Source organism: Lichenostomus cassidix, chromosome 12 (genome assembly GCF_008360975.1).
Source record: "Lichenostomus cassidix isolate B80296 chromosome 12, HeHo_3.0, whole genome shotgun sequence".
Lineage (NCBI taxonomy): Eukaryota > Metazoa > Chordata > Aves > Passeriformes > Meliphagidae > Lichenostomus > Lichenostomus cassidix.
Genome location: NC_139493.1, coordinates 7,129,315 through 7,156,960, shown reverse-complemented (window position 1 = coordinate 7,156,960; position 27,646 = coordinate 7,129,315). Strand labels below are relative to the sequence as shown.

At 41.7% G+C, this 27,646-nt stretch overlaps 1 protein-coding gene across 2 annotated transcripts in view; it reads left to right on the top strand.

Moving 5' to 3' along the window:
• PTPRG (protein tyrosine phosphatase receptor type G) overlaps window positions 1-27,646 on the top strand; it is a 389,130-nt gene that overhangs the window by 312,245 nt on the left and 49,239 nt on the right. For both annotated transcript variants that reach the window (XM_085072418.1, XM_085072419.1), the window contains exons 12-13: window positions 1,328-2,123; window positions 8,796-8,928. In XM_085072418.1, coding sequence (XP_084928544.1) covers window positions 1,328-2,123; window positions 8,796-8,928 — 929 coding nt within the window. The remainder of the gene's footprint in view (window positions 1-1,327; window positions 2,124-8,795; window positions 8,929-27,646) is intronic.

Here is a 27,646-nt window from a genome sequence, read left to right as displayed (position 1 = left end):
CTTGACTGAACCCAGGAATTGCAGAGAGATGCAGAAATACTGTTAAGTTAAAAATTTTAGTTTCCAAATTAAACATTTTACTTTTTTTCAATGTTCAGTAGCACCTGTTTAACCCTTTTTTGTTCTTATCTGGTGCATACTTCTCCAGCTAATGGGCCTCCTGCTGATGAATTCAGTAACGTAAGACATTTTTCAGTAACTCAGAGAGGGAGAATGGTCAGGTTGTCCAGAGGAACTGCTGACTCAGCTCTTCCACAGAATTATTCCTTGTGTTTAGACAATTCATTTCAGTCTCTTTTTCCACATGTAATTCAGGACTAGTTCTTTATGGATAGACCAAGGTTTAGTTTTTCCTGTGTACACCAAGGGGTTTTATTTACAGCAGAGCACACACATGTGTGCAGAGACCTGCATGTCTGCAATGGGTTGATATTAGAATAATATTGGCAGGGTGCAGAGGATGCAAAGTCCATAGTTCATTCTCTACTTCCTCAGCTCCCTAAGGGAGGCAGGCAGTGCCAGTCCTGCCTTTCATTCACTGGTGGTGGCCAGGGAGAGTCCTGTGGATGTGGAAAACTGAGTCTATACATGGATGTCACAGCCTGGTGGTCCTGGCAGACATGGTGGTGGCTTGCTGAAGGGCTCCTGGTGCTCTCCAAGTCCTTCAGGAGTGCCCAGCTGGCCATGCTGCAGTTCTTTTCTAACAAGAGCAATGCCTCACAGCAGCACCATTCCTTATGAGAATAATCCTGATGGGTAAATGAAAGAAATAAAAATAGTATCCTTTGAGGCCCTCACAATGTGTGTGGGAAGAGCCAGAGTTCCTTGTCAGAGCAGACCCACCAGCCACGGATGCTCACATTGGCAGCACAGCCATTATTTTGGGACACCCCTTATGTAACACTGTATTTTTAAATGCCTGTATTCTAAGGATTAAAGCACTGTGAGTAATGCAGCTGAACTCATTAAACTCCTTTACATTCATCTCACCCTGAGAGGAAACGTTACTCACAAGTCAGTGGTGACGTGGGTGGAGAAGGTCCCGATGTAAAATAAAGATAAGGATAAAAAAAAGGGTTTTGATGATGATGATGTGGTGAATGCAGGGAGATTTCCTCTCTTTTTGTGGCTTGCTGGTAGCTCTGTGGTGTGTTCTGTCCTGGCTCAGCCTTTCATCCAGCTGCTGTTGAGTCTCTGGTTTTAGGAGAATGGCATGTGTGTGAAAAGGGAGGGAAAAGCAAGAGAATGACCCAAGGTAGCATGCTGGGCCCCTGCTGATGCTTTCTGCTGTGTTTTCTTCCCCTCTGTTGCCGGTGACCTCCTCAAGCCCACAGCATCTCCTGCCTCCTCAGCAGACATGGCTCCCATCAGCTCCGGCTCCTCCACCTGGACCTCCTCGGGGCTCCCCTTCTCCTTTGTGTCCATGGCCACAGGCATGGGCCCTTCCTCCAGCGGCAGCCAGGCCACCGTAGCCTCCGTGGTGACCAGCACCTTGCTGGCAGGGCTGGGCTTCAGCGGCGGGGGCATCTCATCCTTCCCCAGCAGCGTGTGGCCCACCAGGCCGCCTGCCGCCGCCGCCCCCAGCAAACAGGCTGGCCGGGCCGTGGTGACCACCACTGAGGCCCCCGCCGCCTCCCCGGGGCCCGAGCGGGACTCGGCACTGACCAAGGATGGCGAGGGAGCCGAGGAGGGCGAGAAGGATGAAAAGAGTGAAAGCGAGGACGGGGAGCGGGAGCACGAGGAAGAGGAAGAAAAGGACGCTGAAAAGAAGGAGAAAAGCAGGGCAACGGCAGCCGCGGAGGCGCGCAATAGCACGGAGCCCGGCCTGGCCGTGGCTTCCCCCAACAGGACTGCTGAGGAAGAAGGAAATAAAACCATATCGGGAGAAGAGCCAGACCAAAACGTTGCCCCCACGGCTGGAGGTGCCGAGAAGGAGAGCTTTGCCGAAGCCGACACTCAGCCCCAGCCGCTCCCTTCCACCCAAGTGCCACCAGCGTTCACCGACGAACTGTACCTGGGCAAGATCCCAAGGAGACCAGAGACAACAAGAAAACCTCCTCCAAAGGAGGACAGGTTTCCAGAGGAATATCCCTCAGATAACAAATTCATCACCATTAACCCAGGTGAGTGATCTGCGGGGAAACCGTTTTTACCAGCGTAAGTGTTGGAAAATAACACAATCCAAATTCCTTACTGATTTCCAGTAGATACAATGTTTTTGTGGTGTTTGGTTACATCTGATGGGCAGATTGTCACAAGAACCAACCCACAAACTGTTACTGGGGGGAGCAGAGTGGAAAGGAATATCCTTTTACTAGGACAGATTCATGGTCCTTGTAGCTTACTGGAAGAGAAAATCTAGAAAAATGTTAACCTCCAACATGCTACATCAAGAAATTTCTTGAAAATAAAAAGGGAGGGGAATGCCATGAACTGTAACTGTGAAATTAATTTGGGAGAGCGGCTGCTGTGCCGAACTGGCATTTCATGGGAAGTTTGCTATATGTGCTTCTAGCTAATTTAGTTTATCTGCAGGATTCTCCCTGGCTGGGCTTTCAGATATTCTCCCAAATACAGGATCATTGCTAGTTTTTCTATCAACACAAAACCTACATGCTGTGATCTTCCAAAACAAGTCACTTTCTGCACTAGGATTACCTTCTGTCTTTTCTGTGGAAAAAAAAAATCTTAAGCAGGCAGAATTCACATATTTTCTATTTGTCCTGATGAGAATTGCCAGTGCTCCTGTACACTCCAACTCTGGATGCATGTCCCAGCTCCACAATGTGTACCCAGCAAATACAACCTCTTGGAAGCCTGCCCAGGTGATCTGCAAGTGCACCAAGGCTGCTGTGGTCAGGGTTTGCTGCACAGCCTGTGCAAGCTTCTCCCTCATGGTGCTCCCAGTGCGCCGTGCAGAATGGCCACACGTGTTCCTGCTTGGGGAGCTCCGGGCACTGGTGAGGAAAACTGCAAGGAGCAAATGGAGTACATGCATGTGGATTTATTTTAGATTTATTGATTTAGATTTAGATTGATTTATTAGACGAGTTTATTTGAGCGATTATGTGTATTACCACAGCATTTATGAGATAGTGCACTTCCTTGTTTGTTAGGTTTTTTTACTACTATTGTTTGTTTTGCTAATCTATAGAGTGTTTCATAATTTTCTTTTTCCATCAAAGCTGCTCTAGAGTACTGTGAAAAAGCCTTACATACATTTTTTTTCCTCCATTGAAAAACACAAAAATGCAGATATTGTGCATTCAGTTATAGCTCAAAACCAATTTAAAAGACAGAGCTAAATCCAATCTTTAATAACATTTGTTACAGAAATGCTGACCAGTCTGTAATGCTGTGAATCACAACTGTTCTGTTAGTGATCAGATTAACAGGTTGTGCGGACTTTTTTTTTTTTTAAATATGCTGCTGTTTTTCTTACTCTTCAAGTGGAAATCCTCAAAGGCCAGTGCTCCCACTGAATGTGGTTTGAGATGCCACTTGCCCTGATCACCTTTATGTCAGGAGGGAGGCCTGTTGGGAGTGCTACCCCTATGAGAAGATACTTGGGAACACAGGAGAAGGAGCTTTCCTTCAGGCTGGATCTAGGTTAACAAAGACACAGGCTGGTGAATTAGGAAAAGCCTGAGACTAGTTACTTCAGTTTAATTGTTTTCCCCAGTAACATGGAAATTCACAATTCATACAGACAGACCTGACCTAGCTCATGCCAGGAGTTGAGTTCAGTGAAACTCCAGCCATAGCAAGACCTCTTCCTGTGAGAAAGAGCCTTAAAGGTTTTCCATAACAAGGTAAGCCTGAAATCAAGACAAGTGAAGCCAAGAGGGCATTGCCAGAAGGGTCTGAAAGCATTCCTGAGCATCAGGACAGCTAAGACTATTAAGGCCCCTTCCAAAGTGAGCAGAAAGCACCCCTGTGGTTTAATGTGTCCAAATGTGAGGGCAGAAACATTTTTGGATGCATTTTTTCTCTTTTCTCCGTCTTTTAAAAGCAGGTTTTAAAAAGCTGTCAAGGTTTCAAAAATGTTTTTGTGAGTAGAAAGTTTAATCATTTTAAAGAGTAGAAAATTGTTTCATAACAATGTACACTTGTAAAATTAATTATATAGCATCAAATTAGCAGTTGTAAGGAGATAACTGAATGGGGAAGTACTCATGAGTGTGGATGATTAGAGGAGAACAGGGAACTCATGAGAAATTACAGGGAAAGTGCGAGGCCAATTAGTACAGCAAGGCTCATTTTCTTTTAGTGCTTATTTCACACGCACATACACACACACCTCTCCTGAGGCCATGTCATTATTTTCCAAATGGCATTGGCCTCTTCTTGTCTGTGGTATTGGCCAACACTAATGATTTTCTTCTGTCACCGAACGCTTGCTTGCATTCTCCTCTTTCATTTTCCTGATCATCCTTCTCTCTGTTTTGGTGCCCACATTAGACTAATTGTACCTTTGATCTGCAACTGTTACACACACAGCTGTTCAGCATTGTCCGTGACTCTGAAACCTGAAAATTAGAAAAACAGCGATTAAAATTATACTCTACCAAAAAAAAAGGGCCAGGGGTGGGGGATGTGCGGAATAAAAGCAAGGGAAAAAGATGAAACCCAGGATGATTCCATTTAATCAGGCTAAAGCAGATACTATCCCAGAGAATTTTGATTGGTTGTGCCAGACAGTTAAACAGATCCTTTGTTTTTACAGGAGATAACTGGGCTGTTGTGAGCAAAGTTATAGCTGTGGGGTTGGGGATGCTGCCTGAGTTTGGTGAGCTGGGACTGAGGAGAGAGAGGTGGGTTTGGCCCTTCATCCAAATTTCAGCCAGGTCCTCCAATCCCTCAGTGCTCACCCACCTCTGCTGAGTTCCTCCCACAAGAGGGCTTTGTAGAGACAGAGAGATCGTGATGTGCAGGGTTAAATTTCAAGCCTGGTGTGTGCTTTTAACAAAGACTGAATATTGGTTTTTAGAGCAGTCTTTGCCAGGTCTGAGGTTACAAAAGCCCTTTGGGGATAACCTCATTAGCATAATTAAACATCTGTGTAATTCTTCTCCATATGCAGCAAGGATTATTAAGCTGTATTTCGTGTGGCACTTCAGCCATTTTCACACAGAGTCACAGAGTGGATAAGGTTGGGAAGGACCACAGGAATCAGCTAGTCCAGCCTCCTTGCTCTGGAACAGTTCCCTAGAGCACTTTACTCAGGACTGTGTCCAGACAGCTTTTAAACATCTTCAAAGATGTACATGGCAACTTACAGGAGCAAACAGCAGAATGGCTTGAAAATAAAGGAATTGAATTATTTGATGCCTGCAAACTATGAATTTCAGATATAGGATTAAATATGATTGGCATCTGTTACATAGCAGTGAAAAGCTGTGCTTAGTAGTGCACAGCCTGTGACTACTGCAGGAGTGCCTTAAAGAAATAGGGGGTAATAGCTGCACAATGACAGACGTTTGTATTGAAGGTAATAGTTCTTTAAAAAACACGGGTTTGCCTTTTCATCATTTAACAATATGACAAATACTATTTTCCAGAATTAATTGATGCTTTTATATAAGTCCATAACTTCATTTACTCAAAGGGAAGGTGAGCAAGTTGACCTTCTCTTGGGAGACCAGGTGGTGTGAGGCAGTTCAGCAGCAGGGTTTTTCTTTGGTTAATAGTATCTGAAAAGGTACAACAAACAGAACTTTGTCCTGGCAGTTTGTGCAATGGCAAGGAATGATAAAAGTAGATAGGTTATATAGTACAGCTATGGTTGCTTATTATAGCAAGCAGTGTCACTTAAGGGAAATAAACATGTTTTTTTCCTCAGGAACCAATTACCAAGAATACACAGAAAAAAAAGCAGATTTCACAAACTGTGGAATACCTCTTTCTTACCTTGACCTTTGTGGAAGAATTGCACTGCAAGAGCCTCCCTGGCTGCCCGATGGCATCCAATACTCCCTGTGCCAGGGCTCATCCACCCAGTGCCTGGGTGGAACTGCTGAATGGGTGGTTCACAGAAGTTAGGGATTTTTCCAGACACAGGAGTAGATTTAGCAGTGCCAGGGCTTGTATCATGTGGGACCTCCTGAAACAGATATGCTGTAATAATTTTTATTCCTTCCTACTGGGATGAATTCCAAGCCAGTAAAAGGCAAACTGAATTAATTCAACGAAGGCATATGCCACTGGAAACTGTTTACATTTCTTAGCAAAAATGGAGTTTCCTAGTCCATTTTTTTCAGCTTCCCCCATCCCCCGCCAAATACAGCTTATGATGGGCACTGTTACAAGGATATGCTGTTGACACTACCAGGGCTTGACATTCTTGCTTTGGAAAAGAATGAAATGGTGACTATTTTTTTTTAATTTCATACTATTTTGTTATATAGGAGAACAGGAAACTGTAGAGGCCCAGATCTGTCTTTTTTGTGTGTGTGTTTTCATTAACTCTTTTTCCAAGTTATCCAGCATGCTGGCTTTTCTTAGGCTTTTCTTAGGCTTTTCTGCCACAGCACTCAAGACAGACACCAGCTCTCCAGCTGCACTGCTCTACCTCTGGCCCCAGCTGCCTTTTTTGTACAATTTTTATTGGCACTGGTTTGTTTAAGCTCTCAAATACGTTACTTAAATAGTGGAAAACACCTCAGACTTTTCTTCAAAGCCAGTGCAGGAACTATGTCTTTTCTTCTGAAGCACATCACTGCTTGAGCGTTCCCAAGTGGAATTTGGGGCCAACCATCAGCATTAGGGAATGACATTTGCTATTCTGGCACTCAGCATACTGAGCACTTTCTTCTCCTCATATCTGTGGTACAGGGAGTTGGCAGGGGCAGCTAAGTGTGTTCTCCACAGCAGAGTGAGTAAGAGGAGCATCGTGAGCACTGCAGAGTTTAATAGTGTGCATTGGGACTCCAGCCCATGCTGTGCTTACAATGGAATTTAATTTTCTTCCCATGCAAACAGAAACATATGTTTTTGTGTTGAAAGACGTGGATGTGAAACTAAACAGAATACTGTCCTTGAGGAGAACTAAAGCAACACCCTAATGGATAGAGGTGCTGGGACTATTTGGCTCTCTTAAAAGTTTTATTACATCACGTGGTTTTTTGCTTTGTCCCTTTTACCATTCTGATTAGTAACACCTCACAGGCTTACTTTTTTTATGCTATTAAATGATTTGAAATGCACCAGTAATAACTGATGCCTCAAGACTTAGAATTTTGTACATTTGGCAAACACAGAGAATAAGCCTTTGCTCTAATTTGGGGGTTTCTAGTTTTCCTTCTTCTTTGCTAGTCAAGGAAATCAAAGATGTTCAATCAAAGTGCACGTTCACTTCCCCCAAACATCCCTCTGATTAGCACCTCATTTAGGCTGCTTGCTAAAGGGCATTACCTCTATCAGCCTAGTTCTTAAAACTAGGAAGATTTCTTGCTGGGCTTGCAGCAGCCTGCAGCCTTGCTCTGTTTTCAGCAGTCAGGCAAAAGCATTTACAATTAACCTTTACTTCCACGTTAGTTGAATTTTACTCCTGCCTACAGAGGAGTATAATCTAAATGCTATTAAAATAGAGGATGACTTCATATTATGTGACATCTGGTGACTTCCAATTATCTGTGTTTTGCCTGCCTATGGTGAAAAGGCAATTAAGTTCTTCTGGTAGGATTTGCAGCAGTTTCAGAAGACATGATAATACAATACTGAACGAGGGCAAGGAAGCATGTTGGTAAGGAGAGACTCACATAGGCTTAAAAGTAGAAGTCAAGTGTGCATGTTTCAATCCTCCTTGAAATCTGAAACTGTTTATACTAATCCTTTCCCATTACGTCCTATTGACAGGTATTGATCAACTACTGCCTGTTTGTTAGGAAACATGAATAAGATATGGAATCCGCTTGCTGCATTTTTCTTTTATCATTCTGTCTAAACCAATTTATTCATCAAGTCTACATGAATTTGCACAAATTAGGTGTCTTTCGAAATGCATTGGTGCAGTGTCTATGCTCATTGGCTCAGGACTTACAGAACCTCTAGATATTCTTCTTATATATGATACAATAATTTTAATGAGATGTCATGCAAAAAGTGAAGCAGAGTTAACTCAGCCAGATCTCAGGGTATTGATGAACTTTAATTTTGTTCAAAAGCTGTGGCATAATGATTTCTTCTGTCGGTTACAACACATCCTATCCATTCATTCATCCACCCATCTTGACAATCCATATGCTAAAAAGTGCTTTCGTATGCAGTAACCCACCAGATTGTGACAATTCTGCAAATGATGTGACATGACACCCAACATGTTGAGGATTTTTTTATTTTGAGATAGTTACCAAGAAATTTATTTCTGAAGCAAAGTATTACACTGAGCTTTGCAAACAGGGCTGTCCTGCACTGTTGAGAAACAGAGTGCATTTATCTGCAAACACTGATGACGGAGCACAGCGTTTACTCAGTTACCCTGGTGAAATGGCTCAGTGGGGTACTCCACCTCTGATAACAGGTGCTTGCACGAAAGAGTCCTGAAAGTGTCTATGAGACCGTAATTACAGGCAGTAGTAAAATCCAAGCCATATGTGGCAATAAACACCATACTTCTGTGCTCTCATGTCTCAGACTGAAGACAAATGGAGTCCCACCCTGCCGTTAGAGGATCTCTGCTCTGTTTACTCATACCATGTAAAAGGGATAAGCTATTTGTTTTGTTTGCACATTTTTCCTTACAGTAATTCTTTTTTCCGCCCCGTGATTGATTTTGTTATGTGTTTAACACGCAGCTGGCAAGAACAGCTCCAGCATGGCCACGAGACCTTCTCCTGGTAAAATGGAATGGATCATCCCACTCATTGTGGTCTCAGCACTGACCTTCGTGTGCCTCATTCTTCTCATCGCTGTGCTTGTCTACTGGAGGTGAGCCTGTTTACTTAGCACTGGAGAGTGATTATGATTTAAAACACATTCTAGGTGGTGTTTGTAATGTGGTCTTGTGGTTTTTTTTATAAGACGTTATGGTGAGATATGTAACTCTCTGGATGCTAGAACAGCTTTGCTGGTTTAACTATGCAGCTGTCTTAAATACTGATTTTTGTGTCATGAAAATGAGCTTGGTGTAGAGCTCTACCAATGGTACAGCCAGCTGTAATGGCGACAAGTATTTTCACAATTAGTCCCTCTGAAAGGGCTATAAAAAGTTGTCTTTGTCTTGGCCTTCAGGAAAGGTGATTGTGGGACAAAATCCCAGTGAGATTGGCCCTAGTGTCATGGGTGTCCTTGCCACAAACCTCCTATGTTATCTTAAGCAGTTCTGTCCTTCCGTTGACTGTACTTCATGAAAGTGGAGTAAGCTTGTTTCACATTCCACCCAATGCTCTGAGTCAGGGTTCTTTAGCATTAGTGAAGAGTTGAGAAGTGCATCCTGCAAGGTCTTGAAAGTAAAGGTTGCCTCTTACAAGGAGACACTGTCATTCACATCAAAGGACATTGGTTCAGTGGTGGAGACCACCAGGATTACCATCAGAAATTCCTTCTCCTTTGATTTAGAGCAAACTAAAACCTGCAGCACCTGCTTGTGTCAGAACCAGAACCCAAAACCACCTAATTTGTCTGGAAGTTAAAATTAACCAGGGATTGGCCACATACAAGGTATTTAGGAATTATTTCAAAATCTGATTAGATGGGACAGAGGAAAGTAGCTTTGATGAGAAATACTAGCCCATTGATCATTATATTTGCAGAATCCATTAAAAAAGTACCAAGCTATTTTTCAGTACATCCATTTTGCTGACAATTAATTGGCCCATTGTTGAGTCTGAGAACATTTGAAAGAATTAATAAGTAGGTGACAAAAGTCTTGTGAAAATCATTTCTAGTGTTATTTGCAAGCAAATAACATCATTGCAGTAAGACAGTGAATAAAATTGCAGGGATACATGCACAAAAGCTGAAATTGGAAGGGTTCTAAAGCTCCTATTGTCTGTTTTTCAATATACATTGTCCTTATTTGAAGTACTAAACTTGGTCACATTCACACCAGGCAAGTCCTGGAAGGGTATGGTATATCTCAAAACACTGGCATGAAGAGTTAGTAGTACTTATCTAGTGCTGATACAAAATGTTCTTCTGAGGAGGAAAGGTTTTGAAATACAATGCTAACAGCTATTATCTAGAAGAATGTTAATACCTCTCATTGTTTGCAAAACATTTCCATTTCTTTGCAATTTCAATAATGGATCAAGAAAAATAATTGCAAAATTTGTGTTTAATTTGCTCAAAGAGTAACAGTATCACCCCTGAGAAGATATTAAATCTGGTGGAGATTAAAAATTAATATAGCCATGGAAATTATGTCATGTAGCAGTCAAAGTTTTTTGATAAATATGAAGCAAGAAATAGAGGAACAAACGTGTACTAGCTTCAAAATAATCTGTGTCTAGTTCTGAGGCTATTTAACAAATACAGAGAGCGTATTAAAAAAGCAAACGTGTGTTTTAGGATAAATCAACAAGCAACTAGAACACAAATCATCACCACTAACATTTCACATTTTGCAGACATGTCACTGAGGCAGCAGCACAGCATTTCATGTGCCCTTTGCAGTGTGATGGCCTTTCCTCAGGAAAAAATAAAATGTTTATCTCTGTGAGTGTTTTAAAGTAAGGAAAAAAGAGATTTTGAAGCACTGCAGACTCGAACTCAGAAGTTTGCAAGGAACAGTAATTTGGATTTTCAGGAAAAAATACTTAGCTTAGGATGTAATGGGCAACATATGGAATAATTTGCTAAATAACACCATCAAAGGAAATGGCATGAAAACGAGTTTGAGACACATATTTCAGAAAGGGAAACATGGTATTGAAGTGCACAGCAGAGAAACACTTGTGATGAAAGGATAACCCTCGAGGGGACAGGCATGCTGGACCAAGGGGTCTTCTGTTGCACAGCAGTACTTTGTTTTGGTGTGAGAAAAAGCATTACAAAACAAAAGCCAGAGAACTAGAAAAAGCAGAAGAGACATAGTTGCCCTTTGGCAATGCATTTTGAGGGTAAAACAAATGATATTTTCGCTTTTGCATTTTTGAGCATTTGCGGGATTAGATGATTTGAGAGCAGAGGTGACATAAGTGGAACAACAAAGCAGAGAGAAGCCTTCTGCTTTTTTCCATCGCATCAGTGCCCTATTATCCAGGGACCAAAATAAGGAGTTAGAGAAGTTGCTTGTGAAGGTTTGGCAAAGCATTTATCTTTGTTTGGTCTCTTTGTGGCTCATTCCGTGATACAGCAATGAAATAAGTTTTGTGAAGAAGACTTGTTGTAAGGAAGCTTCATTTTCTGTTCCCTTTATTTGAAAAGGAGAGTGATAGCAACAGTCATTGTTTGATGAAGATTTCCTTTTTTCATCTGTCGAGCTTCCATGCTGTGTTCATTAGAGACTCCTTGTAATTGAATATATTTGGAAATGATCTGTGCCATTTCTGAATGAGAATCACTTATTTGCAGAGGTAATTTGCTGCTCTCAGTTCCTTTTTCATGTGGATCCTGGACAAATGGTGAAAGAATATGACTAATGTTGAAGGGAAAGGGTCACTTCCATTTTTTTGTGTGGTGGCCATCTCAATAACGAAAAGGGATGGGAACTTGCAGGCAAGCAGAGCTCTGAATTACCTTTCTACTAAAGTTTCCTGGTTTCAGTACTTTTAATGGCACTGCTGCACAAAGAAGGCTGTGTGATTTTAAGTTGGTAGAGTGGAAGATAAACTAGGTCAGCATAATGAAGCTGCAAAAATCATGCTGCCTTTTATCCCAGAGAAGTGAGGAGAGCACAATCACAGGGTGACCACGACCACAACATCCGCTGGGGCGGGTTGGTAGTTGGGCTCCCTGGGCAGGAGGGACAATGATGCTGTAGCTTCTGTGCACCTTTGATTCCTCTTGAGGAAATACTGGCCTGGCTGATCCTTGAGCTGTCATGGGCGTGATGAAGGGCACTGTTGCTCCCAGGATGGCTACTGCTTAAACTGATCTTTTAGCATCAAGTTGAGAATTTGAGTCTTAGCAGAGAGCAAAGGTGAGGAGACCAGATCCCTGTTTTACTCTCCGTGTGGATTGACCATTCACTTCTGCAGTGGTACAATGGTGCTTCTTTTCCTGCTTTTCTTTCCTTTCATACTGGTTCCTGAAACTCTGTGCTGTAGGGACAACTACTGAATATTTCTGAGAACTGTTCACTGGGATTTTAGGATCTTCACTGGAGCACTGCTAGCTTGTCTAGAGCCTGTTAAAGTGTGGGCACGGTGAGGTGCTCTTTCCCAAACACATTATTTTTGCATTTCTGGGCATTTGTTTTGCATCTGTGATTTTATACCCAGACTCAGTATCATGAGATCCATCTGCAGATCTTCAAGGTCAGTTTCAAATCTGACTTGGATTGTCTGCAGTCTTTGCCACTGTTACTCTCACAGCCTTTTCTACAAGCTCCTAGAACTGCCGAGTGTGTTTGGTAGTGACCTCCAAACTATTTAAGGATTGAGTGTGACTTCAGGTTTTTTGCAGCAAGATGAGTTCCTATAGTGTGCTGAGCTGTAATACGGCTTGAAGCATGTCTTTTCTAGAACTTCCACTACATTCTGTTGCAAATTGAATGAGACCTGAGTATTGACACTTAGGGTAAACCCAGGGTCAGTGTAACTTCCCTCTTCACAGAGGTGCAGGAGGGTGACTAGAGTCGGGAAATCAACTGAAATACTTTGATATTTCTGTCATGTTGGGGGGAAATAACGTATTTTAGGAAGGAATGGTGACCTTCTACTGTTTGTTTTTCATTCTGATTTTTAATCTAAACACTACAGTCCTATAGACTGTGGTTTCAAAGGGAAAAAATAAGCAGAGAATATTAAGAAGCAATTAAGATTTTAGAGTTTAGCCAACAGCAACTTTTAAATGGGAACTAAATTATAGCCATTTCTCATTTTCAGCTAAGAGGAAGAAATTAATTCACGACTATAGCTGGAGAGTTTTCTTTTTCTTTCTTTTGAGCAGATACCATAATTCACCTTGAATTATTGCCACCATCAACATCGTGATCCCAAAGACAAAGTGGGAATATTGTATTGCATTTCTTATTAAATCAAGCTGTTTATACAGTGCTAATATGTTTACATTCGGGGGGATTTTTGGAACAACACAGCTGCTGCCTTTCAAAGAGCAAGCAAGCTTGCGTTGCTTGTTTTATAGTCATATGTGTATATGAGACAGCTTGGGAAAAAGATGTCTTTAATTTTCCTTAGGCAAAACCCTATAGAATTTCGTAGACAGTGAGAGTTTTCTTGGGCTTTTGTTAAGCATCCTGTCGAATTGAACAGAATCCTTGGGACAAGTCCTGTGACAGAGTGTTGTACTTCCATGCCTTTCTTGCAGAAGAAATTACACTGAGCACCATGAGATGTGTTCTTTCTTCTGACTCAGTCATTGATTTCTGTGTGACCTCAGGCCAAGTCACTTACGGGTTGAGAGTATTGTTGTTGAACTCAGTGGCAAAGAACCTCACCAGGAGCAAGCTCAGGTGTTCAATATCTCAGCATCTGAGTTCTGACATTGGTGAAACAGCACTGAAGAAGGTTGGTCAGCTGTATTTGTAAATCAACTTGTAATGCAGAAATGAAAGCTGCAAGATAAAGAGCCCTTGTATTTATCATGTCAAATAACCATGCTTCAGAAAACTACCTTTTGGCGGTAAATTCCGGGGAGCTAGCGCAGTTCCATAGCTAAGAGAGTGCTCAAACTTAATTGGGAGAAAAAAAAATAACTTCTGCCTGTGGCAGGTTGTAAAAAGTGCTGAAATTGTTATTTGAACCTATCTCTAGGTTTTATTTTATGAGTACACAATGTGTTGTTCATCTACTGTACTGATTGGAAAAGGAACATTGCAAATTTACAGACGATTGTAAAATTGTTTGCTTACAATGATAAAAGCTTCTTTCAGCTTACTCTAAAATGTTTGTGATTCTGCTCATTTTCTCACCCATGGAGGATGTTGAGTGGTAACACTTTCTGAGACCCTGGGTGTTAATTTTAAGAATGCCTCGGGTTCAGTTGCATGAGTATTTATTTCAGCAGCAGCAGTTCAGGCAGGGTCCTCTGTTCCTGCCCTTGTTCTGCCCTCTGTGACCCCATTGCAAATGTTTGTACAACCATGTGAGGAGCTGGATTGCGAAATAATCCATGTTAGAAAAAAAAAAAAGAGAGGGGTTTTCGTGTCCTGATTTAAACCAGATTAGCTCCTAGTCTTGTTCATGTAGTAACAGGACAGAGCTGTACCAGCATAACCGAGGGAGCAGCATGGGGCAGGAATGAGGAGGATGGATGGGAATGTTTGCTCCAACACTGCCCTCAGCAATGCCTGAGGACCACATCCAGGTGCTTGTGCTCATCTTGGGGATGGCAGTGCCCTAGAGCTTGTGTCACCACAGACAGTGAGAATTGACAAGGGCAAGAGACTTCCCTAAGCCTGGACACAGGCAACACCCAAGGGAGACAAGGGAAAACATGGAGGTGAGTGGCTTACCTGAAAATTCTTGCAGCTTCCATCTCCTTTTTAGTGCCCAGCTGTGCCCTGCTCATATTGAGCAAGGCATGCCTTTGTTTCCCTCTGGGAATGGCCACATGTAGTCTCATATGATGAGGGATGGGGACAGGGCAGATCACTGCCTGGCAAATGGGATGCAGCCTAGCCTGATTTGGAGTCCTCTGATCTCCCGCTCTCAACCCAGGCAAGGCAGGAAAAACATTTCAGCTCTAACTGGAGAAGATCCAGGTTTGTGTGTGATTTTGCCAGTGCCGGAGGTAAAGGTACTGAATCTTGGGCCCTTCTGTGTTCTGTATCTCAAAATGCTGCTCATTTTCATTAAAAGGGAGCAGGCCTGTGATGAGGTCCCTCTTATGCCACTCTGGGAACCAAACTCATCCTTTGTGCCAATGTCAGGCCCACGCTTTCAAGCCGGATGCTCGGGGCAGCGGCTCTGGTTGCTTGTTTTGGTACCATACTTTCAGCACTCATCATTCTTCCTTTATGAGGAAAAATCAATATGCAAACTTCTCAGGCAGCATCTCTGCTCTTTCATCCAGCAGGACATAGCCTGGGGCAAGGGGCAGAGCCCACAGGTAGATAGATCCCCATGACCAAACTAGAGTGTGCCGCTGCTGTGCTTCCCAGTGTGGCTTGAAGGGCTTTTATCAGCTCCTCCTGCAGGGAGCTGAGCCTGGCTGCTCCAAGGCTGGTGGGACACAGGGCTGGCAGGGCTGAGGCAGGGAAGCCCAGGACCTGCACCTGCAGCCATCCCTCCCCACCTTCCTGCTCCATAACCATTTCCCAAATGGCTACTTCAGGGCCTTTCAGAAATCACAGGAGTTGTCAGTTGTTATAGTAACAGACCCCTGCTGCTGAATTGGCCTCGAGATGCCCATTTGGGCTTTTGAACAGACGAACTCAGGCTCATTAGACAAAAAAAGAGAGAGAGACAGATTTGCAGATGGAAAGTTGCTTTTTAAGCATGCTGGATGATCTGTTAAGAGCTTGACTGTGGAAAGGGGCATGTTCTCTCATTATATGCCTGTTACTTTAACTCTTTTTTAATTAACACTATGTTTAATTTTTTGTCACAAAACAGAATTCTGCAAGATCCCATTTCCTTTCTGGTGAGGCCAATAGTGAGCTGCCACTTTACAAACCAAAATATTTTGTCTTGAGAAAGGAAATGTATTTACCGAGCTTAAATGCAGATCAGTGTTGATTTCCAGAACTATCAGGATATTGACAAAGCTCAGAAAATAGTACTTTAAATTCTAATTATAGAGCATCAGGACCAAAATCAATAAGCACATTCTGACCCAGGAATGTCCCATTTCAAGGAAATAGGACTATTTAGATTTTGCCTCAGGTTTAAGCCTGAGCCATCCCATTGGTGTTAACAGAGTGAGTCCTGAATAACTTCTGCCAGCTACAACAGACTTTGCTGTTGTAAATCTGAGTCCACATGACTGAAGAACCTGTATCATCTTAAATGGGTTCTCAAGAATATGTAATTGAAATGTCAAGTTTCTTCTTGCCAGATACTTGAAGCCAGTTTCTTCCTGTGCCCCACACGGCTAAGCCTTCGTCTGAATTTCATGAATCGGTGTTCTCCTCTCAGCTGTCCTGTAAATAAAAAGCAAATACAGGTTTATAGCAGGCTGATGTATCTCCAGGTGTAAATAAGAGAGGACTCTGGGATTTTTTATGTGATACACCTTTTCTGCGAGGAAGATTGTTGCATCGGGTGGGCAGGCAGGGCTGTTAGCAGAGAAGGGAAACAAGCACTCAAGTATGTGAAGAGGTCTGAAAGGAATACATGATCTTCTGTCCCCATTGTGCTGGGGATGTGAGGGCTCTTTAGCTTAAATTACAGCAACAGGGGAATTTCAGTTGGACATTAGAAACAGCCTCATGATAGGAAAGACAATAAAGTGGTGGTCTATAGAATTTCCATCATTTCCAAGTTTCAGACAAGGTTAAGCAGCTCCAGTCAGGAGCACCACAGGAGTCTGATCCTGCAAAGGAGCTTCCAGGCCTGTTCTCCACAGCTTTGCAGTGCCAGCTTTAAAGAACACATGGAAGCATGAGAAAAGAGGAGGGATGGTGCAGTGTGATAAATTGCCCTGTAAATCACAGGCTAGAAGCCTGAAAGACACAGTGTAAATGCATCATGTTTAAAGTGAATAATGTGAAGCTGATAAAAGAGCACATCTAAGAGCTGGGAGGAGGAGCGAGGGAGGGAGCTGGCTTTAGAGGGAGAGTGAAAGGGAGATACAAATGGGCAGGAAAGAAAATGCAAAGGCAGCTTGCAGAGGATGACTGCGTCAGGAGACCCACAGGTTGGTGGAAAAAAATCTGTTTGGAGTTTTGGTCCATCTGTTCTCCTACAGCAGGGAGCCCAAGAGTAGGGGAGAGCTAAGAGTACAACAGTAATTTGGAGTTTAAAAACAAAACAGAGGAGAAGGGCTTGGTGTAGCTGGGGGTTTGTTGCCCTGTTTTGTGTCACCCACAGCACCATCTGTACTGCACATGTCAGTGCTGTCCTGTTAGCAGCACTGAGTGCCAGCCTGAGACCAGCCCTGGTGCCAAGGGCAAAGACCCTGGGAGAAAGCACCCAGGGTGGCTGAATGGAGACATCCCTGCAGGGACTGTTAGATGGAAGAATTTTCATGCAAAGGAAGTAGGGAATGGTGAAACCACCTGTCCCAGTGCTGGCAATGCTGGTGCCTGCTGGGTTGTGACTGTTTTTAACAGTACCTTTAAGTGAGAACTGTCACTCTGAAACTGTAGCATGTGGGTCAGTTGTGTGAGCATCTTTCTGCAGGCACTTCTATGGATGTGGTCACTGAACTCAGTGGGAGCCTAGATATGCATCACCTTTATTTTGAAAAATAATGTCGAGCATGCAATCATGAGTCAAACAACAGGACAATATGCACCTTGGGTGTGGAAGACCAGAATTCAAAATACCATGTTGGTGACCTTGAAAATTCCCAAACACAAAAAGTATCCCCTTTTTTTTAATTGCTGTATGATGTGTCCCACCAGAGCTGAGATGTTTATGCTATACATTTCCCACAGGCCATCCTAAGGGGGTGAATTTTATGCAAAAGTCTTGGCAGCAAGTTGGGAAACTGCTCTTGACACCCCTCCTCGGTGCTTTGTTTAGAGGTATAGCAGATTTTCCCCAACATTTCCAAAAGTACCTTCTGCAGAGAGAGCAAAGGAGAACGGGCAAGGGCAGCTGAGGTCAGGCGAGGAGGGATCTGCACAGCTGCAATCGATCTTTCTGTTTTGTTTCTGTGGAAATAATTAAATGGATTAATTGCAGACATATTTTTTTCTCTGGAAATGCCTTCCCCAGTGCTGCTGTAATGGTGAGGTCTGGGAAAAAAAGAGCAAGATTTTATCTGTGCAGTTACTGGCTTAATAGTTTGCAATACGTAAGTTTGAACAAATGTTTTTTAAATATCAAAATATTCTAATTAAGCTCCATTAATTTGTAAGTGCTCAGAAATAATATGCCATGAGGAGTGTGGGTTTTTTGTAACTACAGTGGTAGAGGATGCCAGGTACCACTGGCATCTCCTACTCATCTGTTAGGTCTCTTGTAAATTTCTTACAGGAAACTCTTATACAACTTCAAAATTTTTGAACTCTGACTTTTAAAGCTCTGAGATATTTTAAAAGAGAAACAAATTTCACAAATGCTTTTTGCGAAATTAAATCACTTTATGAAAAGAAGACTCTGTTAAGAAAATGGATGCATTCTTTTTCTGTTCCCCTTCCCAGCTCAAAGAAACAATTTGCTTACTCATTGTCATTTGATCTGTTGCTAATTTATATCTTTTCTATATTATTCTCAGTATGTAAGAGTATTGTGTTAAAGTGTATACAGGTATCACTGGAGTAGACTGACTCTCAAAAATTGGTAGGTTCAGAGCTAGAGCAATGTCTCAGACAAACTGTGAATGAAATATTCTATAATACAGCTAGATGTACCCTGAGGGAACAGTATACCTCTGCTGTGAAACTGCGAATTAACCACAGCAACCAGATAAATTATATTTTTTCTCTCTCCTTGTAACCATAAAATACAGCTATTGAAAGGCCCTGTCCTGTCCTAAGTCCCACAGCAGCATTTGGACTAACATTAGCCCCAGCTATTTCACAGCAGGATGGAGTCTGAGTGTAAAATTATAGGGTAAGAATATTATATCAATTCGGTAATCTTAGCTGCTTGGATAAATACTGGGAATCAGCAAACTAGTAAAACAATAACAAGCAGGGGTGGACTTCATTTTGCTGTTCTTAAAACCTCTGCAATTTGGGAAAAAACAAGGCCTTGGAATGCACAACACGTTGTGCTGCTATTACAAATGTTGCAAGTGCATGAATTCATTCAGTTTATTGTAGAATGCTGAGTTGGTTGGTTTACAAGAAAACAGTTCCTCTATTGCTATAAACAGCGTGTGTTTTACTCTATTGACTTACAGGTTAAAATCCATTTGAGTTCCAACTTTTAAGCTGAAACAGGCATAGGCGGCGTGCCTGGGTCTTGATTGGTGGGTTGTTTCATGTTTTGAAAACCCTGTCTTTTCCAAAAGAGAACAAAACCCTTTTAAAATGTCCTCCAAATTGACATTTATAAAGTAGAAGAAATAAGCCAAATTTTAATTGTAAAAATATTGTTAATGTTTAAAAAAAAATAGATAAAATAAATCAAAACATTTCTCACTAATGACAAATGTTCTATTCCCTGAAGGCTTAAATTTGTTTTATGTTTTCCTTCTGATCAAATTATAGTTAAATGGATAGATTTCTGCACAGTGATTCACTATCCACAGCCATTTTTTAACCACCATCAGAAAGTTTCCAGTGAGTGCTGGTAAAATTCCTCACATTTTTTAGGAAACACATCATCACTCAAAATTATGATCATTTACTCTCCAGAGTCTTATGAACTTCATATTTATTAGCAATAATTCCTTATTTTTAATTTAATAACATTAATAATAAATAATTAAAGCACACCATTTGCATGCACAAATCACCATAATTTTACTTGAGTGCTATTTAATACTAAATCTGTCTAGGTAAAGCAATTGTATCTGTGTGGAAATCAATCCTAAAGAATAAAAGAGATGAAAAGATTTTTAAAACAATTTGAGCAAAGAAAGGATTATCTTCTTTTTCCTGAGACTAGGGAAAAAAAGTTTCTGCTTTCTAAAGTAAAATACAGTAATTAGGAAATTTGCAAATGGAAATTAGCCTGTGTTGGTCTTTGTCTTTATTTATATCATTAAATGCAGTCTTTAATTAGCATATATATTATTCATGTTTCAATATAATCCATTTTATAAGTCCAAGTTCAAATATAAAAATCAAAATGGGCTTGATGCACCCTATTGTTCATATGCAAAGCAGTTAACATAGATGTAAAGATATGAGGTGAATTGAAACATTCATATTTCATAAGGATGCAGTCTACGTTTTCTGAAATTATGGCTTGAACTCTTATTTTTAACTTTTTCTCATTTGCATACATATTAGTCCCTGTTTAAATGATGTGTTAATTCTATTCATTAGACTTCAGTGAATGCTTCTAACTCTCCTGATAATCAAGCCCAGGTCCCTGGAAAGCAAATTATGGACTTTCGTGTTGCAAAACCCATTGTAAATGTGACATTTATCACTGCAAAGCCAACTCCTGCAGAGCACTTGGCTGCAGTCAGGAGGGCAGAAGCTTTTTTTCTTCTGCTTATGGTAATGATTGTCATCTGTGAATAAGGAGCTGGCATCAGGTCCCCAGTGGCTCTTCAGGAATGGTTGGGCACTTCATAACTGCTCCACAGCCTTGATGGTAAAAATGCCAGTTCAGCTCTTTGGGGGAATCATTTGACTCAGGTCCTCACACAAACAGCTTCAAGAAAATGGGTGATCAGGAATCTTCTGTTCCATATACCGTGATGGTGGAGACTAGGATGGGGGAACACAGATGAGCTCTGCACTCTCTGAAGTGTATTTGGCTGTCAGAGCTGGAGCCTGCAGGTTTGGCTTTGCTGTGCTTCCAAAATATGCTTGTGCTTCAAAATCTGGAAGAAGAGAGCCCTGAAAGCAAAAGCATGAAGGTGACAGCAGTACAACAGGAGGCTTTACTCCTTTCTGAGGTTTTCTGAGCCAGACTGTGTAGTGAATGTGGGAAGAACCTGTGGGAAGAAAAGGGCAGTGAAATAGCCTTGGAGTTAGGTATCTGCTGTTGCATATTGATTTGCCAAGGCTATGTCAATTCATCTCTTTTATTTTAGGTATAAAAGCATTGTTATCGCAGTGGCAAACCCAAGGTGATAATTTTGGAAGGTTTTATGTTGATGGGGTGAGCCCTGAGTGGTGCCACACAGGGAGTTGCCATGTGTGCTCTGCTTAATAAAAAAATTGATGGGTAGAAGAAAGATTCATATGGCATCGCTGTGAGGAAATGCTTGACATCTTTAAAAGCCCATAAGTTTAGTTTCCATCTGTTTTTTTGCAGAGCCTGGACCTTTTCAAAAGCACTGCTGATGTGCTGCAGGGAATTAGTTGAGCTCTTTGTGATAGCAGAAGGTTAAGAGTTCAACATCCCTGGTTTTGTTAGCCACAGAGCTATGGAGAACAAATTCCCAGTTGTATAGCTTAAAGGTATAGGTGGAGACTGCTGGAAAGAGACCTGTTGTCCCTGCAGCTTAATTTTATTCAAGATGCACAGAGTAAGAGAGCAGAAGAGATCACTGCATTTGATACACCTTCTCAGCAGCTGCTTCATCTCCCCGTGTCTGGCTGTGTAATCCCACTCTCAGGAGCTTTCTGCATGAGAAACAGCTGGGCACTGCTGAGCACAGAAGAAATGATCCCATTTCACCAGCCTTTGAGATAGCCCAAACTGCAGCTGGGACCATGGGGAAATGAAAAGTCTGTGTGTTAGTGAGACTGTGATTTCAGTGAGTTGCAGTGCTGTCTGTAAGAGTCTGAGCTTGCTCTTGGATTCTCTCTTACCAATGTTTCCTCATGCTGAAACTGTGCAAGGGAATCCCTGGAGCTTTACACTAGCATTTTTGAAACACTTAATCCATCTGCAGCCCTCTCCTCCTTCACTCCCTGGACAGAGAGTGTTGAGTCCAGCAGGGCTTCTGCAGTGTAAAGCTGCAACAGGCTGATTTCCTACGTGATGAGCACAGAAGAGGATTCTGAGGAAAAGGGACTTTAACCTTAGTCCAAGGTTTAAGGTTATCCACAGTTCTCAGTTCTCTGGCTTGGGTTTTGTTTGTCTTTTATAAACCTGGAAAGTAGGCAGCTCAGCTCTTCAGGGAAATGAGGCAGGGGATAAGCATTCCCCTTCCATCCTCTTTCCAGCGTTTTTTCCCTTGGTGTGCCAGATGCAGCAACTTCCCTTTCCAGAGAGACATGTATTGGCAACCTCACTCCTTATTTTGTTCTGATGGCTGGATTAACTTTAACATTGTCATTGTTCTCCACCAACCTTATTGTATTTACTGAGCTTTCTGCAAAGAATGAGTTAAATACATAAATACATATGGGTTGAATGCTTTCTGTTACAACTCATGTTCTGCCTTGACCGTCTTGGTTTTACATATTTTCCCCTTTTATAGTTACTAGCTGTATCTGAGATCTTAACATCAGTGGGCCATTTTGGGAAATAAATATTAATGAGATGGCTGCTGATAGCATTGTGTGGGTAGAAACAAATGTTTTTATAATAAATGGAATTTAATATTAATTGAGTGGTTTGGAGTTAAAGCAGGATATAAAGTGACAAGCTCATGGCACAGCAAAGTGCCCTTTGCAGGAATCCAACTAGAAGAGTGAGCAGCAAATTCTAAGCAAACTTCCTAAAATCACACAGGGGCAATACAAGAGTGGAGCTTAATTTGGAGCTTGGGACCTGTCCCCTTGAATGTCTCCTAATTTCCATGAATCAACATTTAGCTACTATGTGGTGCCAAGTTTGCATTATTCAGCTTTTTCCTGGCAATGCTGCATCCCATTGCTGCAGTCAAACCTGAGGGAGACAGTATGTTTTGCAACAAAAGGACACATCAATTAATGCACTATTCTGCTACACGTCTGTCAGAAAAAAGGGACTCATTTGTTAGCCTGCTGAAATTACTTTGCACTGAAAGTCTTCTACTGATGTTACAGGCTTTTGCCTGATCACTTGAAGCTGTTACCTTTGCCATTTCCCCAGTGAGAATGATCAAGAGTTGTCCCCTTTCCAAACTGCAGTGTTTGTTCATGATTTGGAAAAATAGAAGATTTGCTGAGATGTGTTGTAGATAAATAGTTAAGTCCTGCCTCAAGAAACCACGTGCAGTTGTCAGAGATCTGTCTCGTGTTAGAAGGAGTGATATAAAGTGTTCATTGGGTTTGAATTGTTCAAAAATAATTTCTCTAAATATTATGTATTGTTTTCATCTGGCAGATGGAGTTACAGAAGCTGCTATAGCAAGAGTTTGTTTGTGGCATTTCAGACAACCTGGGTATTGTGTGAAATTGGTTTAGCAAGCTTCTAAAAGGAGGGAGCAGAATGTAAAGTGAGGGTGTAGGAGTGATAGCTGGGGCAGTGCTTCCAGGCTGATAGAGAAGCATGTGGAAAAAAAAAAAGCAGCAAGGAGCAAGTCAATTTATCCATTCTGTCAAAATGGCTACGATCAGCCAGGAGGCAAATGAATAAACGGATCAACAAGTATTTCACACTTGTGTGTTCTCGACAGGAAATCACAGATCTGAAACCAAATGTCTGGGACAAAACTACCAGAAATAGTGGCAAAATACTCTGCTGTTTAGTCTGCATTTTAAACATTTTTAGCTCACAAAAGTCCTTGAATTAAAGCACTAGAATAAAGCAGGAACTTGTTACTACAGTTCCCAGATACGAGCAGAGATGAAAGTATTTGGGGTGGGTCTAACAGCAGGACCTCAGTCCCCACTGGAATCTCCCTTTGCTGCACACCTGGATGTGTCTGGCTGGCCATGGTGATGGCTCCTGTCTTTTCTGCTCCCAAGCTCACGGTCTGATGGCAGCCAAAGCACCACCAAAGTTCACATCAGAACATGGAAATTAAATGCATGAGTACAGGAGGAGGAAAATGGATGTGGATTGCTAGCGGTGCCAGGGCTGAACAGCTCACCTGGGAGCAGACAGCTATGTTCCTCCAGGACACTGTGTCTGCCAGAGCAGCCACGGCCCTTCATGAGCTTCTGAGAAAGGAAATGCAGAGCCAAGGGCTTGTGTTTAATTACATGTCTGCTTCTGAGCAAGTGCCTCGTGCATCCAGGCACATTTCTTCATACATTAAGAAGCATTCAGATATTTTTCCTAATACGAGAACTGCAGTTCTTGTGTGCTTTTTTTCTCCTTTTACCCAGTCCCACATTTATTGACTTAATAAGAGGTACGTTTATGTCGCTGTTGAGCAGCTAGCAGAGTAATGAATGCATCGGTTCTCAGTGGCAAGAAGGAATGACCTTTATTGTTTTGATTTCATCACATATATAGAGTTCTCAAAAGTCATCCAGATTGGTCAGTCAGAAGCCTTCCCCCAGGCCTGATTGGCCAGGCCTGCACTGCCCAAGTTCTGGGACACTGTTCCAAAAACATCCAAACTTTATCTTTATTTACAAAACACAAGAAAACTTCTCATGGGAAAAACTGTGCTAGCCACAGGTTTAAGCTTTAGAAGTAGTGCAAATAAAGAGAACAGTCCATAAATAGAAAATATATTAAACTGTATCTGGTGTTAAGGGCTCTAATAATTAACATATGTTGACTGAATTTCTCCTGTTCTGTTTGTCTGCAATGAACCTCTGTCTTGAATCAAAATGTTCTGCTCCTGTGATTAGTAGCTGTTTCTAAACAGGGATTAAGATGACAGAAAGCAATGTTTTATTTGCCTGAGTGTGTGCTTAGTGCAAAAGTTTGTAATGAGAATGAAAGCAGTTTCTAGTTTTCTGTTTCTAATTTTCAAAATAATTTCAACTGATTTTTCAAATGCAAAATCTCTTCTATGTCTGTTGCTTTATGATTTTTCAATTCTTCACTCTTCTGTGTAATTAGAAACCTGCTAATAGACATTGTGGTAACTGTTCTGATATGCCTCATACTTTGAATCCTTTCTGTGTAATAAATGTGTATTTCCTTGGCACTAAAATTCCAGAAGCTTTGAATGGGTTATAGGCCTGAAATTTCCAATATGTCCTTTTTTTAATAAATATTTTTAAAAGGGAAATCTTCCTCTCTTCATGCATTGTCAGGATTATCCTTCTAGTCCCCTCTGCCTCATGGTGTAGTGGCTTCTGCCTCTGTTACTTGCTTATAATATTTCTAGAATTTTCCTTATGGTTTATTTGGTCTGTGGAGATGGTAGTTTAAAACATACATTGTTTTTGTTTCCTGTGCTTCTTTATTATGCCTATGTATGCTTAATGCTGCTGTCTGCTTTTTTGGTATTAATAAGATTTTTCTTGCAGTTTAATTATCTTGGGATTTGTTTATGTTGTTGCTGCTGTTGATGCCATTTATTTAGTAGAAACATTCTCACAGAAAATACAGCAGTTTAATGCAGATGCTACAGGAAGGGTCCTGCTGATGTGGGGACTCTTCACTGTGATACATTAATTGATGTGTGGCTGTGGTGGCTGGCAGAGGGAGCCCAGTGGGGATGTTCACACCACACTGGCTGCCTGATTTAACCAGAAACCACTTGAGCAAATACAACTGTGCAGCACAGCTCTGTTAGTGCAGAGCTGTGCCTGAGGAAGGAAGCCCAGCAGACAGGGAGTGCTGGAGCAGTCCAAGCCCTGAATACCTGCGTGTCTCCCTGGCATGGCAGAGATATCCCTGGGTCTGACTGCAGTGTCTCTCCAGAGCTAGGTAGGGATGTATTCTTCATACTGCAGCACAGTACACAGCATGGTAATTCTCAGTGGTCTGGTGCAGTGGCTGGCAGTGTATTGTCCCAATGTTTGTGTTTCCCTGTCACATTTGTTAACCTTTGAATGCAGGAAACTCATTAAAGCAATTCCTCAGACACACACTCCAGGCTTCCCCAGAGCTCTTGAGTCAGGCCCAGATTAGCATCAGCGACAGCAAGAAGCAAATCTCCAAATGGGTTGATTGATAGTGAGATTAATGATCCTCAAGATTTCTGTCCAGGTTTATTGTTGGGAGGCTTACAAATCTTTGCTTTCAGGGAGATGGGTGGAGAGGAAGGACCAGCTGGCTGCCACCCAGTCTGTCTATATTAGCATGCTGAGGTGATGGACATAGCCTTGTTAGAGCAGCAGCATTAAGTAGTGTATTTTCAGTGTACCTATTATCTACCAGGTACTAAATGATTTGCTCTTCTGCTCTTGGTGCCAGCTGCTCTTTTTTCCTTTGTGCTGTGCTTCCAAAGGTGTAATGCCATTTCTAATTGTGTTTTAAAGAGTTAACAGAGAGACCATGAAATTTTAAAAGTAGCTATTTCTTGTTGAAGTGGCCAGTGAAAAAAGACCACCCTCCAAATACTCAGTGCTTAATAAAGGAAATAATCACTCTTTTAATATTTGTCTTGGCCCCAAATAAACTACACATGAATTATGTCCAGCAGTGTTCGGAATTCTTCCTAGTTCTCCCATGCAGCTTTAGTCCAGGTGGACTGTGGACTGTGTTGAGAAAGATGAAGCTTCCCATTGAGTATTTCATTACATTTAACAAACTGGCATTTCTGCCTGAAGATGGGCAGGGCTGGAAAAACTGAGGAACAAGCTGTGCCTGAATTTTTAGGAGACTTTTATGTTAGATTCCAGGCTGTGGCTTGGGATACCTAAAATATCTGTCAATTGAATGTCCTGATGTCCTATCTGGAGGAAGGAAAGAATATTTTTTGTGAAGGCAACAGCAGAGCTCTTCTGTTTTGTGAGTAATTAGGGACATTTATGTGAATATTCCAAAGAGAGACTGCTGTCCTCTCATAGGTTGGATAATCTCTGTTTTGGTTTTCTTATAACACTGTGTCCAATCCAGAGGAATTACACTTTGCATTTAAAATTACCTGTATTTTAACCTCCCAGTGTGTCACCCTGTTTTTATTCATTCTTTTCCTAAGATTCATCTATCCAAAGTGAATTCATGTCCTGAAATCATAATATCAAGTATGCCAAATTTTGAGATCTTGGAGGTGCTTCTAAAAGTTCCTCTCTAGTAAGAGGCAATCTTCATTGATTGCTGTAGTTCTTGTGATTATGGAACAGCTCTTCACTTGCTTAAATCCAGCTTTCTTTTGTGAGAAAGTTTTAAGGCTCCTTTTTAATATTACATTATATTTTGGGCATTGGAAGTACACATTTTATAAGAAGTGCCTGAGGTATTATTTGATTGGAAAAGGCTTTGTTTTCCTCTGTGTTATTTCTAGCCTTTGTTATGAATGTTGCATTACATAAATAGTTGGCTCAGGGAGAAGAAAATGAATATGTCAGGCTTTCCTTTGGTTTTTAAAGCTGTGCCTAATTTTTAAACCATTTTAAGATACCACCTAGAGGTATGTCTACCCTATTTTTGCCTGAAGACATTAAAGTTTTGAGTGGTAATACATATAACCAAGGAGCTTTTTCTCTTGCAGTACAAAATACTGATGGGTAAACCCATTCAGTCAGCTGTAAAATTGCTGAGTGTATCCAAGACAGCTGTTGTGAGTATTGATTAAAGCAGGAGGGGAAGCTCTGGTGCCTCTGGCCCTGTCAGAGGTCACCAGGAGAGTAATTAGCTACCAAGTGTCACAGGATGAAGAGTCATCACAAATAAGGTTTCACCACCACCTTCACTGTTCTCCAGGGACACCAGGATGATGGGACAAGGAAGCGTGGAAAACATTTGTGCTGAGTTAAACTAAGACTTATCCACTTATGATTTGCAATTAAAGAGCTTTCTAAGTGCATTTCTGCACTGGCCACCTGGGTGCTCTCTGGTTGCACAGCTGATGAAGGGGGAGGACTTGAAGGCAGCTCATTTGGGGGTGCTGTCATTTC